Below are 16,794 nucleotides of genomic sequence, written 5' to 3'. Positions count from 1 at the left end.
GCATTTTAACCTTTGGCTTCATGGCCCTACAGCTTTACATTAAAAGACTACTATCCAGTCCACAGGGGATGGGGTGCAGGGAGGCAGGATGGATAGCGACATGGTCCAATACTCTTTATTATTTAGATAAATAAAAATCAGCTGTGCACTCCAGCAGTAAGGAGAAGAAGGCACAGCCCCCAAGAGTCAAAATAATACCTTCTTTTTGTACAGGCAAAAGGTTCATGAATGGACGAGGCACTGCCTAGGGAAAAGTGATAGGGGAAAAGTGTAACCTTACTCAGATTTGCTTTTTTAGCTTACCTGTGCCTGCATTGCAGTGGTACAATAGGGACATGCCCAGCCTCTCTAAAGCATTAAAGAATAACAATAAAGGAATATTTTAAATGGTGTGATGAACATGCCATTAATCATGTGGGAACATTTTCCACTGCTAAATTTTTCCATGGAATTATTTCCATTTCTACACGTGCATTGCTTCCAAATCAGTTAGTAACATAAGGAATGGCTCCAACTGCTATCGAATTGGGCCATTAGGTCATTCACATTTTCAAGTGACTTTCCAAAGAAAACATGCAAGCATATACAGTTTTCAGAGTTATTGACTCTGTCACATCTTAAAGAATTTGCAAGTACCCCAATTAAAATAATTTCCAAGTAAAGATTTGAACTTGTTTTGATAGAACATTTCAACCACATTGTGTGCACTTCACTGATTTTTTTTCCTTTCCTAATCTTCCATTCAACTACTTTAGGCTACTGACACAAAATAATTGAGGTATTTATACAGCATGTAAAATTAATATGGCATGCTTTTTAGATTTAGTTACTAACTATGTCAAGCATGCTAAATGCTATCCTAATCTATTTAGGACATTATAACATTTTCTAATTCAAAATTTTCCAGAAAACCCATATCGCTGACGAAGTCTGGGAATTTTGTCACTTCTGACAATTGATGTCTGTGGTCCCAACTAATAGGTGCTTGTGACACAAAAGAATTACTATAGCCATGGATGTCCATCTTGAAGAATGGTGTTTTATGACATACAATATATTCCTGATGTGTATGCTTTGAAAACGTGACTCCCCTGTTAAATCCAGAGGTACTACTCCTTTTTTGAAGCGATGAGGTGTGTTCTTTAAGCAATGTGAGTTCACTGTGTTAATTAACTAGGCTGGTTAATTAGCTGCTTCTAAGTTATGTTTCCTAAACTGTATTTAGGCGCTGTGGGATATGTGCCTGAATAATGTTAATTAATACTATTTTGTGGGTTCAGTTTGTCAGAACATTTGTCAATTTCAATCATTCTTTGTTAATTTCATTCCTTGTTGGGAGTTTGCTGGTACAGTATATAACTCTCTAAATTAATAAAATATAAAGAGTGGAGACACATACCTTGTGCTGGTGCACAGATCCCTCAGGAAAGATCAGCAGAAAGGAGGAAGACCAGAGCAGACATTTAAATATGTTAAGTATTATCAGGTATTAAAACTGACAAGGGAAAGTGAGACTGGATAAAAGGACAGTCCCAAAAGTCATACAGCCATCAATAAGAGAACATAATCAAATGTCCATGTAACAACTCTGGTGGAACAAACCTAAAGCCCTCTTGTCAAAATGTACCCAGTACTTCTGCAGTTTGGGATTAATGGATCACTCCAGGGCCACAGCATGAGGGGGGCCAGCTGGGGGCCCAATCCTATCCAATTTTCCAGTACTGGTGAAGTTGTGCCAGTGGGGTGTGCACTGCATCCTGTGGTGGAGGGGCAGACACTGGGGCCTTCTTAAGATATGGGAACATATGTTCCCTTACTACGGGGCTGCATTGCGGCTACACTGGAGGTGGGAGGTTGGATAGGATTGGGCCCTGAGTCAGCAGTTTGCCCACCTTCATATTTATGGGTCTTTGATGTTTTTCCATACTTATCCTTTAATTTTGCACACCGGTATATATATACCTGACATAAGTACCCACTCTGAAAAAACAGAATCCTGACTATGGGCCTGGATCGCTCTCTAGCCATTTCCCATTAATGTAACAGATCTTTCAGACTGAGAGATCATCGTGTCAAAGACCCAAAAGAGCCGAGTGGCTTTGCAAGGAGAAAAGTGTTCTGACACTTACCACCACCATACCAGGCACAACTCCATGCTTCTGCACCAGAAGAGGAGGCTTTTTGTTCAGAGGGCTGTCCAGGTCATATTTCAGGAAGCGGAAGGGGTCGTGTTTGCACTGTGAAAGGAACAAGTCATTATGTCTTGGCCATAGGGGAAGAATCATGATGGACTTTATGCTCTCACCAATCATATGCAAATGTTATTGGTTTTAGGATACTGTCTAGCAGAGAAACTACATACCAGCTCAGGTATGCAGATGAACTAGAGGTGATCTAAGCAGTTTCCTAAGCAGAAGAGTAACAGGAAGAAAAACAAAGAGGAAATGCCTCTCTCAGTACAGTACTTCACTTTCATGTGAACAAAGTACTTTTTCCTCTCTTTTCCAATCCCTGGCTGATAGGAAGAAGAGAAAGAACCTGCAGCAGACACTGCTTCTGTCCACTGACCAAGTAATAGAACTGCTGACAAAGCCAATGAGAGAGCAATGAAGGCAGGAATGGCCAACTTCTTCACAGAATCCACTTACCCATTTTTCCATCTCCCCTGCCCAAGGATGTTCAGAGGCAGGGAGGAAAGCTTTGCCACACTTTCCTTCCTTCATATCTTACTTGTGCAAAGGAGTGGGAGCTACCTAGAGAGACCATTGTGTAAGGTTAAAGAGTGGAGCAGGAGTTTTGGTTGCTGTCACAACATTGTGAGATCTGCTTCACTATTTTGTTTAATTTGGGGGGGGGGTGTAAAAGACAAGTTTATAGAGGTTAAATTTTTAAATAAAGTTAAATCTTTATAGAAATCTGTCAATGGCTACTAGCCATGCTGACTAAATGGAATACCACTTTCAGAGGCCATATACCATCAATTACCAGGCCCATGGGGCAAATAGTAGGTGACCTCTTGCTGTTTTGCCCACTTGCCCTATTTCTAAGCATACAAGAAGCGACTGCTGTTTGGAAACAGAACAGTGGGTTTATGGGCCTTGGTCTGAGCAAGGAAGGCTGGAATTTTTACGTACTTCTCATGCCAGAAGGCTCACATGATACATAATTTATAAATAGCCTGATCAATGGTTTCAAGGAAACCAAGGCCAAATGCTGTATGTAGAAACTTGTCTGTCAGGTGGGTACTCATTCCAAAATGCAAAGATAACCATATTTCTGCAACAAGAAATGGGCATAATTCTGTGCCCTGAATCCATTATGGAAATAAACAAAAGTTGCAAATATTACTACTACTACTACTACTTATTATTATTATTATTATTATTAAGAATAAGAATAAGAATAAGAATATTTATATACTGTGTTTCAATAAAAAATTTCAAGAAGTAGTTTACAAAGAAAATCAAATACCTAAATGGCCCCTTGTCCCAAAAGGGCTCACAATCTAATATTGTCACAATCTAATCTCACAAAATGCGCTTCTCTTATATACAAAATTGCCTTACACAGAATCAGACCAGTGAATCGTCTAGTCCACTACTGCCCACTTGATGTGTCAGCTTTCACCTGGTACCTGATCCTTTCAACTGGAAATGGAACCCAAGACCTTCTGCACTCAAATTAGGTGCTCTACCACTGGTGCTTGGCCTCTCCCTGATATGTTACAGTGCAATCCTAAGCACATCAACTCAGAAGTAAGACCCATTGTATTCCATGGGGCATACTCACTAATAAGTGTATTTAGGATTGCAGCTTTAGAGAAAAAGCTATGTGAAAGCAGTATCGTTCTACCATTGCAAAGGCTTTTTACAGCCCAATCCTATGGAAAACTGTTACCCTGCACATGCCCGATCTCGTCTGATCTTGGAAGCTAAGCAGGGTCAGGCCTGGTTAATACTTGGATGGAAGACTGCCCGGGAATACCAGGTGCTGTAGGCTTCAAGACTGAAGGTTGCCAACCTATGGACAGTTTACAACAGCATAAGTCACCTTCTGCTGCCATGAATGCAGCAGTGCCACTCAAATGACATGCCACTGCTGAGTTATTTGGAGCCTCCAACAGAACTGGACAGCCTCCAACAGAACCCAGGTCAGTTGGTGCAGGGGGTTGTTCATGAGGAGGGAGGGAGAGATTCAAGATGGAAAGGACAAGGAGTAGGGAGTGAGCTAGAGGGGATGGATCCTGGCAGCAAAAGTGCATGCTGAGTCCTATCTCCCATTTTCTAATCCGCCCCATCCCCTTTCTCTCCTTTGACTTATCTCAGTTACATAGCTGGCATGGGACCAAGGAGACACACAGGTGATCAGAAGGTCTACCCAGAGGTAAGTAAAAAAGTTTTTTACATAACTCTGGCCTTCTGGTCAAACCCCTCCTCCTACTAGATGCTCAGTAGAATGTGATCAGTCGGTGCAGCTCCATCATGTACGATGGTGGCAGATATGATTGGGCTGTTAGTCTTTTCCAGTTTACATGCTTTCCCATTTATCTCACTCTTGGTACGATGTACGATGGTGGCAGATATGATTGGGCTGTTAGTCTTTTCCAGTTTACATGCTTTCCCATTTATCTCACTCTTGGTGGCTGCACAATCTAGAAACACATATTGGGAGGGGGAAAAATTAAGGATTTTGACATGACACTGAATTCTGCATCAGGTACCAAATTCCAGGTTTGTGCAATAGAAACAGATGCATAACCTTGAAGGACCTGAATTGGTGAACAGGCTGAGTGGATAGCCAGTTCCACAGTACAGTGACAGTTATTAGCCAGTCAAAGATGTTTTCTTTAGGGTAACTGATAGTCATGCCATATTTTGCAATCCTTAATGCCTAAACTGAGCTTACCTGAACACAAGGGGAGGGTCGGCCATGCTGCATTTGTATATAGATCTTTTCCAAGGACCACTCAAAGTAGGGAGAGTAGGATGGATTTTGGGGTGACAGCACACAAATCACAAGGACCTGATCAGGATCTCTTGCAGCCCTGACGAACTTTTCAAATTCCACGTCTGTAAGCAATGGGATTTTCACAACACACTTGCAGCAGGTAATATCCTCTTCTTTGGCCAAAACTTTGCGCAGCATAATTGGACAGTCAGCAGGACAAGAGGCCCAGGTGTCTTGTGCAGGATGTGTTTCTCCAGCTCCAGGAGGCCTTTGAGGGATAGCATTTCAGGAGAAAGGGAGGAACAGCACAAATGGAAAGCCAGGTAAATGCAAATCACGGTATTAATTGTAGTCAGAGTGTACAAACTGCCAAATACGAGAAGAAGCAGCAGACTGAGGAACCACTGAAGACTGGGGGTCTTGGCCAAAGAAGCCCACTTTCTAGCCAAATCTCCAAGCAGTATTTATTCCAGCTAGGATCCCTAACCCTGGCAACAGTTCAAAGTGTGCAAGTCTGAACCTCAGAACAATATGGCAGCATCAGCACTCTTGTGCACAACACACATGATGTCAGGTCGTGACCCACATCTGTCTTCACCTCACCGTGAATGAACCCAGGTCTTCAGAGTTCAGCTCATCTGTATCACCTCTGCTTGAATGTACTTTAAGTTATATACCCACATGATTACTGCCTTCTCCACCCACTTAATGCACCTGAGACAGTGCATCATTGTCTACAAAAGCCCTCATTCAATGAACTGGCCCATCTCTAACATGCTCTACCAGTGCTTCTATCCTTACTTTATTTTTGTTCATCTGAAGGCCTCGACTGCACCTGTCATGGTTGTTATCATATACTCAGTAACTTGTGTCACTGGCTGATCCAATCCTTTGGGCAGCCCAATCCTAACATGCCCATTCCTGCCCTGCATCCAGAGCAGGGCTGGGCCAGGTTGCAGAACAGCTTGGAGTAAGGGGAATGCATAAAGAGGTAACACAGATCCAAGCAGCATAAGTGCCAGATCCTGGCTCCACCCCCTCACACTCTCAGTCCTCCCACCGGCTCACCTGCTGCTTGCCCCAGAACACCCTTCTCCTGCCCTCCCCAGGCCCCCATGCCAGCCTGACTTGGCCAGCTTGAACTCCCCATATGGCGCATCAGTGCTGTATTCAGCCTCCCAACTCCTGAGGTTACAACAGCTCTAGGCTGGAGCAAGGGACTTGCACTGGCCCAATAGCACATCTAGATTGCGCTCTAAGGTCCTCTTACTTATTCCAAGTTTTATATGACAACAGTCCTGTTTGTACTATCATCCTACATGGCTATTCCAGCTTCTCCAGACTAACCACATGGTTATGTACAGTTGTGGGCCTACCATGAGGTCCGATGGGGCAAATACCCCAGGTGCAAGCCTCTAGGACTCCACAGAAGCCTCTCTGAGGCTCCCGATGGGGTAGGAAACTGTGCTTCCAGTTTCCCAGAAGCACAGTTTATAACATCCAGGAGGCTTCCCTGATATGGGCTGAGGTCGCACGAGGCTCCGTGAGCCTCAGGTGAGTGGAGGAGGGGTGGATTTTCGCACAAGGGGGAGGCAACAGCCTGTGGGGGGCACCATCGTGGAACTTTGCCCCAGGCGCTGGGAGGACTACCACTGGTTATGTAGTAGAACAAATTTCCCTGAAAGATAATCCTACTCACTGTGAGGGATGCTTTAGTTTTAGCTTGAAAGGCTTAGAACTAGCAAGGGTCCCCGAAGGAGGTGCTCTGACTCCAGGCTTCTTTGCTTTCTCTTTTGATTCTGAAATTGCAATACTGGCTTGTTCTTTTAGTCGTCGATCCCAGGCCTGAGGTATTGGTTCCTTCAATGAAAATTTCACGTGTTTTGCAGCTGGTCCAACTGGATATTCTATGCAACATATACCTGCCAGATAAATGAAGGAAGAATTTGCAAGTACTTTGAACAGTTAAAAAAAAAAAAAAAGGCTGTCAAACAGTATCAATACTAATTGAAAAATGCACTATAAGTACACTATAGATAAACTGTCAGTATCAGAATGTATTAAGCAGCACTGGTTTAAAACCTGCATTAAAACCTGTGTAAAAAAGGATAACACTCTTACAATCCTATTACCCCTGCTAATTGGGTAATACCCCTGCTAATTGGGTAAGAGGCACTTTTTCAAGTGGGTGCTCCTTTTTTTAGCAGGGGGAGAGTAACTGGCCCACCTCACCTCAGCAGTGTCTGTTCTAGTGGCTGTCTGCTGGTGTTCTTTTTGCATCTTTTTAGATTGTGAGCCCTTTTGGGACAGGGAGCCATTTAGGTATTTGATTTTTCTCTGTAAACTGCTTTGTGAACTTTAGTTGAAAAGCGGTATATAAATACTGTTAATAAATACTGTTAATCCTATGCATGTTTACTCATAAGTAAATCCATTATGTTCAATGGAACTTGTTCCAAGGATAGGGTCTATAGCAGAAGTTCCCAAACTGGGGCATCACAATGCCCCAGCCAAGGAAGCCCTGTCTCTGCCCCCTTAAGGGCCGGGGTGCTGGTGAAGGCAGGGGAGGATAGAGTGGATAGAGAGATGCTCTTTTCCCTCTCACACAACACCAGTACCAGGGGACATCCACTAAAACTGAGTGTTGGAAGAGTTAGGACAGACAAAAGAAAATATTTCTTTACTCAGCGTGTAGTTATTTTATGGAACTTCTTGCCACAGGATGTGGTGATGGCATCTGGCCTAGATGCTTTTAAAAGGGGATTGGACAAATTTCTGGATGAAAAGTCCATCACAGGTTACAAGCCACAATATATATGTGCAACCTCCTAATATTAGAAATGGGCTACATCATAATGCCAGATGCAAGGGAGGGCACCTTGTTATCTTGTGTGCTCCTTGGGGCATCTGGTGGACCACTGTGAAATACGGGAAGCTGGACTAGATGGGCCTTTGGCCTGATCCAGTGGGGCTGTTCTCATGTTCTAAGGCAGCAACGTGATCGCTATGATGATGCTGCTGCCAGGGGCAAAAGGGTTTAAAAAAAAACAAAAACTTACCTGAGACAACGCTGGCCTCCTGGGTCCAGGGACCCTGCAAACCCCTCTGCAGGGCTCCCCCATTCTCTAAAGTGCTGAAAACAGTTTTAAAAAATGGCCATTTCCGGTTTTGGTTGCAAAACCGGAATTTCACGACAATGCCATTTTTTGGTTTAGCGCTCCAAATATACTCAAGAATAGGTCTAACTTTTAAAATAACAACATGTGTGTAGGTCTGTGTTATCATTCCTTGTGCATGCACTTCCATGTGTGTGTGCCACTTTCCAGAACATATCCAAATTTCATGATATGCAAAATGGACACCACAGGCCAGCAGAAATGACTATACCTGAGGCCATCAAAACGCCATTTATAAATTGTCTGACTGTCTTCTCGAACCTCTTCTTAATCTCGGCTAACACTTTGTGCCACTGTACTTCTTGTTCCACACCTTCAGGAGACTGTGTCAATGCCTTTGGGAGAGAAGAAACAAGAAATGGAGTCAGGATTAAGACATACTTTGTCTGTTTGGGCATTTGAAGCTTCAAGGTAGTCATGCTGTACTTTAAGGCCTTTGTGACAGGTGGTGTGCATGCACAGTAATAACAGCATTTTATAGTATATTCCAGATGCTCAGAATCCTTCCCACACATTATTTCAGTAATCTGTTTGTCAGCCCTAGAAGGTCGAACAGCATTATTATCCTTGAATTGCAGATGTATCCTATCTATTATTTCTCCAAAGCAGTGGTTCAGATCTAATTTGAACTGTCATATTCTTTGCTGGTGCTGATCAGAATGGGAACGGCTCAACACCTGGCTCATTTGTAGAGGCCAGCAAAAGAGCACTGGCTGTTTCTTCCCATTGGCTTCTAATGTCCTCAATTAGAAGAACATTCTGTACAGCAGCACTGGTGATGTGAACAGGCAGGATCTCTGTGTTTGGGATATTCTACCTAACACAATTATAGCTGCCATAGTTCATTCCCGTAAGAAGTGGTGGTGGCTGCTATCTTAGGGCCAGAAGCAACATTCAATTATTGTCTGGGAAGTTATTCACTTGGGATTTGTTCCATGGTTGCAATCACAAAACTCAAACAGTCAGATAACTGAGCCCTTCAGCAGTGGGAGATTCCATCAGGCAATGCTGGAATAACCTAGTAGCAAAAGTAGCATATGCTATAGGCCCTGCATTTTCAAGGGTCCTGCACTAAATACTTGCAAGCTCTCTGGAGAAATTGGTCTCTTGTGATCTGGCAACCTTGTTGGTTACATGTCAAGGAGCTGCATGTTGCACATAATCATTACAGATGTCATTAATAACATGATACGAATAAATTATTTTTTTTTCAAATTTAACTTTACTGAGGCCTATTGTGCCTTAATGCCAGCATCCAGATCTATTTCTGAACACAGATGTCCAAGACATTGCTCATGACCTTCCTATCAAATGTGACTTGAACCAGGTGGAAATGACTGAAATCACAGGTTAGGTGTGGAGGGAAAGGGTCTCTGTTGGCTATGTGGAAAAACAAACCAAATGTGAAGATAACCAGACCAAACTGCAATCAGGCAACCATCAAAAGTAATGCTGGTTCTGCATTGTGAGAGGCTTTAAAAAGAGATTATACCAAGTCATGGAGGAAAAGTCTGTCAGCAGCTATTAGCTATGATAGCTCAGTTTTGTTCAGTGGAAAAGTGATGAAGAAAAAAAAAGCACACCTGCTGCTTCAGTAAAACCAAGATATTTTGAGATCAGAGACATCCCTTGTGAAAACAACCACCCTCAGTCGCATAGCTGATCCCTTCTCTGCATTATGCACAAAGCACTGTGTTGCTTGCACCTGGAGACAAGGTATGTATGGATTGCAATATGTTTGTTCTCTTCACACACAGTTTTCTTTCTGTGCAAGAAAAGCAATTAAAACCATGTATTTTTATATGGTGTGAACATATATTCTGTATTTTAAAAGTTGAATCAGTGCAGGGGGGAGAGAATTGCCAACTGGGACAACAATGAATTCTTAATCTAAAAAATGACCCAATTAACACCAAGTGGCTGTGAAATATGTCATTCATTCAGTCTATGAAGGTAGCTTGTGGAATAATAAAGCATCTTAATGGAAAGGCTGTCTTTCTACAAAAGTGCATCCACAATATAAATATTTAGGGGGGGGAGACCTGGAAATAGGCTGTTAAAGAAAGAACGTTGCCTTTATTGCAGGTTTCAGTGTTGTTCCTGGGGGTTATTCTTCAAAGGTCAATGGATCTCTAGGGGAGCAATTTGAAAAGAGCCAAATGTGCGATGCATATATATATATAAAACCTGGCAACAGGATGTTAAAGGGCACAGCACTGTAATATGTGAGGCTTAAAGTAACGCTTTGTTGGTGTCATAAAAAGGCCACTCCTGTTTGAATACTACAGTGATGGTGCACCAGTGCTGGCACAACAAGCGCCAAATGCCAAGCCTGTCCTGGCAAAGCGATGCTGGCTCAGCCCTTCCCAATAATATCCCCAGCGTCAATGGAAACACCCACTTAGCCTGTTACCCACAGAGCAGCACCTTGACGGCAGCACATCATCACTTGGCATTGGTGCAATGTTAGCACATCATCCTTGGGACATCTGTGTGTCAGACATCTGTGTGTCAACCCCTGAAGTTGGTCCATGGAAGTGTGACATCCATGTATCATCACTGGCACCTGCCAGCATGGTTATCCATATGCCACTGTCCCTATCCCCCAAAACTGCCTGTCTCATTGACCATGGCAGCACAAAACAGGGGGCACATAACCACTGAGGAGCATCCCTAGCAAAACCCAGGGATCACAGAATGAGTATGCTACAGACCTTGATAGCAGAGCGACTCCTCCTCCCACAGAGTCCCACCCTGAGGTCAGCTGAGGAAAGAAACAACTAGGGTGGGACAAAGGGATCCCCATCTACTAACAAAGTAACAGCAAGTGCAATCCAGTGGAGGCTTTTATTGAACAGTAGCCCTGATAGAGCAGATCTGAAAGAAACAAAGAAATGGAGTTGCCTGTATCTCCTCCCAGCAGGACTGTTGTACCATTGCAAGTTATCCAACAGACAGCCAAGTAACTGTTTGCACCAGATGGTTCACTGCCATGGAGTTTGCAAAGCCACAGGGGCCTGACTGGAATAGTAGGTAGCAACCTCATCAGCTGGGCTCCCACTGATCACCGCAGGCAGGCAGGCAGGCAGGCTGTGTCTCTTGGGATCTGCATGATGTCTTCACCTATGGAGCAGCTGCCCATAGACAGAAATACAGAAAGAGTAACAAAGACTTGACCACAGCATTAGCCACACCTCACACTCGAATACTTGGTGTTTGTGAGGGAGAGTGGTGCCGCCAGAGTGCGCCTGTAGTGGTGTTCTGTAGGGGACAAAATCACAATCACTTGGAACAACTCCTTCCATCTCCTGGGGGTGGGTGGGACTGCAGTGGAAACTTGCAGGGGACCACTGTTCAACCAGCTGTGACAATGGTGCAGTCCTGAAAAACAAAAGGGGTCCTGATGAATGTTTGGACAGTAGTAGCAATGGAATTGCAATGGAAGTTCCTGGCGTTCCCTAAAAGGGAGCAGACACTCATTGCTCTTAGCTCTTGCAAAAGAAAGGGATTGTTAGGCAACACAGCTGATAGTGGAGTAACATTTGATAATCCTGGAGGGTCCAAATGGGAGGGTAGAGATATGGGGGGGGGGGAAGAGATGCAGCATCAATATATTACAACGTGGGATAGCTTCACCCACTTTGCTTACCTGTGTGGGGTGCATTGTGCTTGCTTCCCCTGATGGGGTGGTGAGGGAGGGGTTCGTCTTGGGTGTTTGTGTCCATAGACCTCCTAGGGCAGAATCCCTGCAAAAAGAATTCTGAGAAGACAAGAGTAAACAAAATATCTTGCTGTACATGCTGTGAGGGTCAAGAGGATGTATCTGCAAAATGCTCCCTTTGTGCTGTGCATCCATCAGCAAATAGGCTTTTACTCCTGTCAGTGTGGAGATACACTGATGTATCTTGAGGATGGGATTGGGTCTTTAATCCCAGTGGTTGCCCATATTTCAGAAGCCTGATCTAGGAGGTTCAAACCTCTGGACAGACAATCCAAACAGGGATGGTAACAAAGATGAGAGAATGGTACAGTGAGAATGTTGTCTGTAACCACTTAGTCTACAGCAACCACAAGTGCCAATATCTCCTTCCAGTACTTGATGTAACAAAAGAGAGCCATGCTAACTGGTTGAATCTGCCTGGCCTTTGAGGTCATCTGTGAAGACTCTTCTGCTTGTACAATCATTTTTGGAGGTTCATTTGGAGGCGACACTCAGGAAAACTCTCTCTGTTGTGGCACCCATCTTGTGCAACTCACTCCCAGAGGAAATCCGTATAGCCTCCACACTAGAGATCTTTCACAGGTACACACACAAATATAACAGGCATTCAGAGGGACCCATGATATTTTTACTGTTGTAAGAACTCAGGATTATGCGGTTGCTTATTTAATGCTATTTATTTTATTTTATTTGTTTAATTTGTAAATCTATCCTTATATATATATATATATATATATATATATATATATATATATATATAGAGAGAGAGAGAGAGAGAGAGAGAGAGAGAGATTTGTATAATCATTTGTAGTGATTATACACTATACACACTCACAGAGTGATTATATATATAATTTATCTCTCTATATATATACACACACACACTGATTATATATATAATCTATATTTTTATAAATATTATATATATAATATATATTGTAGTGATTATATATATATATATATATACTATATATATAGTGATATAATGATATATATCATTTGTAGTGATTATATACACACACACATATCACTATAAGTGTGAGAAACAAAACATTTATTACACACACACACACACACCAGGGGTGTCCAAAGTTTTGGGCAGGAGGGCCACATCATCTCTCTGACACTGCGTCTGGGGCCAGGGAAAGAAAGAATTAATTTACATTTAAAATTTGAATAAATTTACATAAGTTTACATAAATGAATATATTAAAGATGAACTTATATGAATGAATGCAGGTCTTGCAATAGCTCAAGGCCTATAAAAGGCCTTGCACAGAGCAAGGCTGGCCTTTCCTTTGCTGCCACTACTCCATCACAGACATAAAACAGTAAGCAGTGGAGGAAGCCCTCATCCCATAGCTCACGCAAAGAGGTCAAACAGTTGCCTTCACGCTGAGAGCAGTTGTGTCGGGCCAGTGCTGGCTGCAACAAATCTCTGGAGGGTCAGAGGCTCATTGGAGACTGGGGGCTCCCTGAGGGTCGCATTGAGACGCCTCAAGGGCCGCATGTGGCTCCAGGGCTGGGGTTTGGGCACCCCTGATATATACACTACAAATGTGAGAAACAAAACATTTATTATCCTGACTGGAGACAACTAAACTTAAATGAATACTCCTTGGTAATGTGGGGTGTAACAGTTAATTGGTTCCTGGCCTGCTAAAAAACTAGACTTTAAAAATAGCTGTTGGGTGTAAGTTTAAATTGTTATTCGGTTTTAAAACTGTTTTAGGGGCCTATATTGGGTGGATGCCTGCTTTTTTAATTAGCTGCTTTGGGAGCTTATTGAGAGGCAGGCTAGCAATTAGAGTAATAAACAAATACAATAATTAAATTAAATATATGAAATTTCCACTTGGAGCCACAGTGAATAGAGATAAGACTTTGTATCCTTAGAAGCAGAATTAAGCTTGGAGGATTTGATGCCTTAAATAAAATTGAACAGAGGGCAATGTTTTGTGTTTGTTACATACTCCTGGTTAACCCACTCAGGTCTATGAGGAGGGTTAGTTTTCCTTAAAAACAAAATAAATACAACTAATTCAAGTCAATACAAAATGACTCAGCAGCAGAAAAAATCAAGCAATTATTGAACAGCACATTACTGATAAGTTCAGCTGTTGTCAAATTTTACTTTCATTTGATGGCTTCTTACCCGCTTCTCCATTCTAGTTCTATGTGGACATCCAGCTCTTGACAAAGATAGAGTGATGGTTTCATTGAGGGAGGTAAAAGTAAGTGTCATAGAATGTTGATTACGAACGCTCAGTTTTAAATGTTCAGTAATCTAAAAGAGCAAAGCAAGTCAGATTAAGGGCTTGGGAATGGATTCATACCTTGCTATTTCCCACTGCCTTCACACATATATATGTGAAAGCTTACTTTCCCATGTCTAAAGATTCCCTTACCCAGAATAGCACTGATATAGGTATAGGGCACAGTCATGCGCAATGTAACCCATATATTGGATAAAAGTTGCACATTACCTACACTTCGCATCATTGCATCTCTTTGTGGTTGAGTTCATGACAACAGCAAACCCAGGTTTAGGATATATGGGGCAACTGAGATAAATAGGCCATTTCAAAGAAGAAACTAACCAAGGCCCGTACCAGGTTACATTATGCTCTGCGTCCTCATTTTTGCCCTCCTCCCCACTATGACATGCTCTGTGAGTGGACAGGTGGTGGCAGCAGATCCTCCCTCTTCCACCCTCAGAGGGTGGGAACAAATAAGAGCTACTGCTATGGCTTTTTGGAGGCTTTGGCAGTTTCACTTTTCTACTGGCCAATGTTCTTTCTCCCAGGTTTCTGAAATGATACAGAGCCCTGAAACAAAGCTCATTGACCAGTGAGGATGACAAAAGGAGGAACTGTCTTATGAGCTTCTACTCATGTGACAGTTGCATCAGCATATCCTCCCTCCTCCATCCCTACCCCCCCCCCACTACGCAATGGGAGCATTCACTGGATGTCCTGGATGTCCAACTTAACAGCCTGCGTGACAATGCAGCAGCTCTAACATGGTGCCCACTGAATCCCACAGGGGAGTTTTGGCATCTGGAGGCTTCCTGGGACAAGAGAACATTTGTTCCCATTCCCTGGGCTAAGCCCATACCAGTCTGTCAGATTTACTGAGACATGCATCTGCTCTGTAGCCGGTGCAAATCCGTAAGGACCCAGGTTGGAGGATGGAGGACAGGAAAGGAGGTTAGGATAGTGGTGTGTGATGCTACCTTCCCAGCTCCAATACACCCTCGCGCCTGCCTCTTTCTGCCCCCTCCCTACCTCCCTCTAATGCCCTGAATGAACTGGTGGCCAGGCTGTGCCGAATGGCTTGTCGCTTTTTGTGACAGCCATAAGAGGCCTTATGCAGCCAAAACAAGCATTCTGGAGGTGCAAGGCACAATTAGGATTGGTCTGTTATAGTCTGCACACAACTGTTGCCTTCACAAAAGGGTTGGCCCCCTCCCTGGTGGGTACTCGTGTGTCACTGGGCCTAGGACTGACTTGGCCCACCTATGCTGCCAGCCCTGGGTTTGTGTGAAATGTAACAACGAAAGCAGGCAAAAACAAAGCATAACAGCTGCAGCCCTGGACGAGAATGCACATTTTCAACACAAACCTATACAGTACTGCTCAAAAGTCCTACTGAATTCATTGAAACTTACACTCCCAGGTTGGTGTGCATAGAATTACAGGCTTAGAGACCTTTGTAGAATCAAAGCCATGCAAAAGGACCATTGCTTTAGGAAGGTAAAATATTTGCCACTTTCTAGCTGCAAGAACAGTAAGAGTTTATTTTGTACCTGAAATTCTAATGACCGTAGAAGCTGTTTTTTGGAATACCAGCTCCAGCGGTGGGTCAAATATCCATCCTTGTCTCTAATACTTCCTCCTTCTTGATTCATCAGTAGTGCTATTGAACAGCTGAGGTGAGATAAACAGTTAAAACATGCATCATATGTGTTATTTGGCCAATGGTTCTGGCTCTAGAGCCTGTAGTTATCAATGCAGTAATATTATAAATGAAAGCAATGTGAATGAAGGACTAAAAATCTCAGCATTTGTATTTTAAAAAAAAAAAAAAAAAAAAAAGAAGCAGCCTATATTCTGTACCACTGTGAATGAATTATGTTTAAAGCCTGTGGACAGTAAGAACACAATCCTAGACATATCTACTCAGAAGTAAGTTCCACTGAGTTCAAATGTATATAGCACTGGTTCCCAAACTGGCAGGTCGAGACACAACAGGGGAATTGTAAATGGGCCATTCCCCCTTAAGGGGAGTGGCCTAGGAATGGATGCCCTGATGGCACTGCCAACATGCCCCCACCACTATTTATGAGGTTCCCAACTCTCTTGGAGGAGTTTGGGAATCTCTGGTGTATAGGACTGCAGCTTAAATGTAGTTTTATAGCATCAGATCTACCTAGTGTCACAATGAAGCCGGCAGGCAGAAGACACCACTGGCTGCCATTGGCTTAGATGCTCTGACATCACAGATGAGCAGGGTAGCTCAAGGGATGAATTGCATGTTATGTTGGCATTGTATAATTAGAACACCAAGGGCAATTTTCTTCTTGTGGGAGCAGTAAATGAAAGTTCCAATTTGAAACAGGGCACAGCAGAGAAAGTGTGTGTGTACGTGCCCCCTGATCTAATTTTCCTCCTCCCTCCCTCCCCACCAAGCCTCTTTTTTCTACCACATCAGTTAGCTTCAAAGGAACATAAGCCCTGCTGGATCAGACCATGGGCCCATCTAGTCCAGCTTCCTGTGGGCGCAGTCCTAACCACTTATGTCAGTGCTTTCCAGCACTTTCCAGCACTGACATAAGGGCAATGCAGCTCTGAGATAAGAGAACAAACACACCTGGAGTATTGTGTCCAGTTCTGGTCGCCGCATCTCAAAAAAGACAGAGTGGAAATGGAAAAGGTGCAAAGAGAGCGA

The 16,794-nt window shown here is 43.2% G+C and overlaps 1 protein-coding gene across 1 annotated transcript in view; it reads right to left on the bottom strand.

Annotated features, from left to right (window-relative positions):
- The window catches only part of C2H3orf20 (chromosome 2 C3orf20 homolog), a 66,999-nt gene that overhangs the window by 34,056 nt on the left and 16,149 nt on the right, over positions 1 to 16,794 (bottom strand). The window contains exons 8-13 of the mRNA XM_066612980.1: positions 15,653 to 15,773; positions 14,000 to 14,131; positions 8,335 to 8,446; positions 6,647 to 6,869; positions 4,906 to 5,215; positions 2,130 to 2,237 (exon numbers count right to left, since the gene is read on the bottom strand). Of these exons, the coding sequence (XP_066469077.1) occupies positions 2,130 to 2,237; positions 4,906 to 5,215; positions 6,647 to 6,869; positions 8,335 to 8,446; positions 14,000 to 14,131; positions 15,653 to 15,773 (1,006 nt within the window). The remainder of the gene's footprint in view (positions 1 to 2,129; positions 2,238 to 4,905; positions 5,216 to 6,646; positions 6,870 to 8,334; positions 8,447 to 13,999; positions 14,132 to 15,652; positions 15,774 to 16,794) is intronic.

The sequence above is a fragment of the Tiliqua scincoides genome, chromosome 2 (genome assembly GCF_035046505.1).
Source record: "Tiliqua scincoides isolate rTilSci1 chromosome 2, rTilSci1.hap2, whole genome shotgun sequence".
NCBI classification, from domain to species: domain Eukaryota; kingdom Metazoa; phylum Chordata; class Lepidosauria; order Squamata; family Scincidae; genus Tiliqua; species Tiliqua scincoides.
This window is presented reverse-complemented; position numbering and strand designations above follow the sequence as displayed.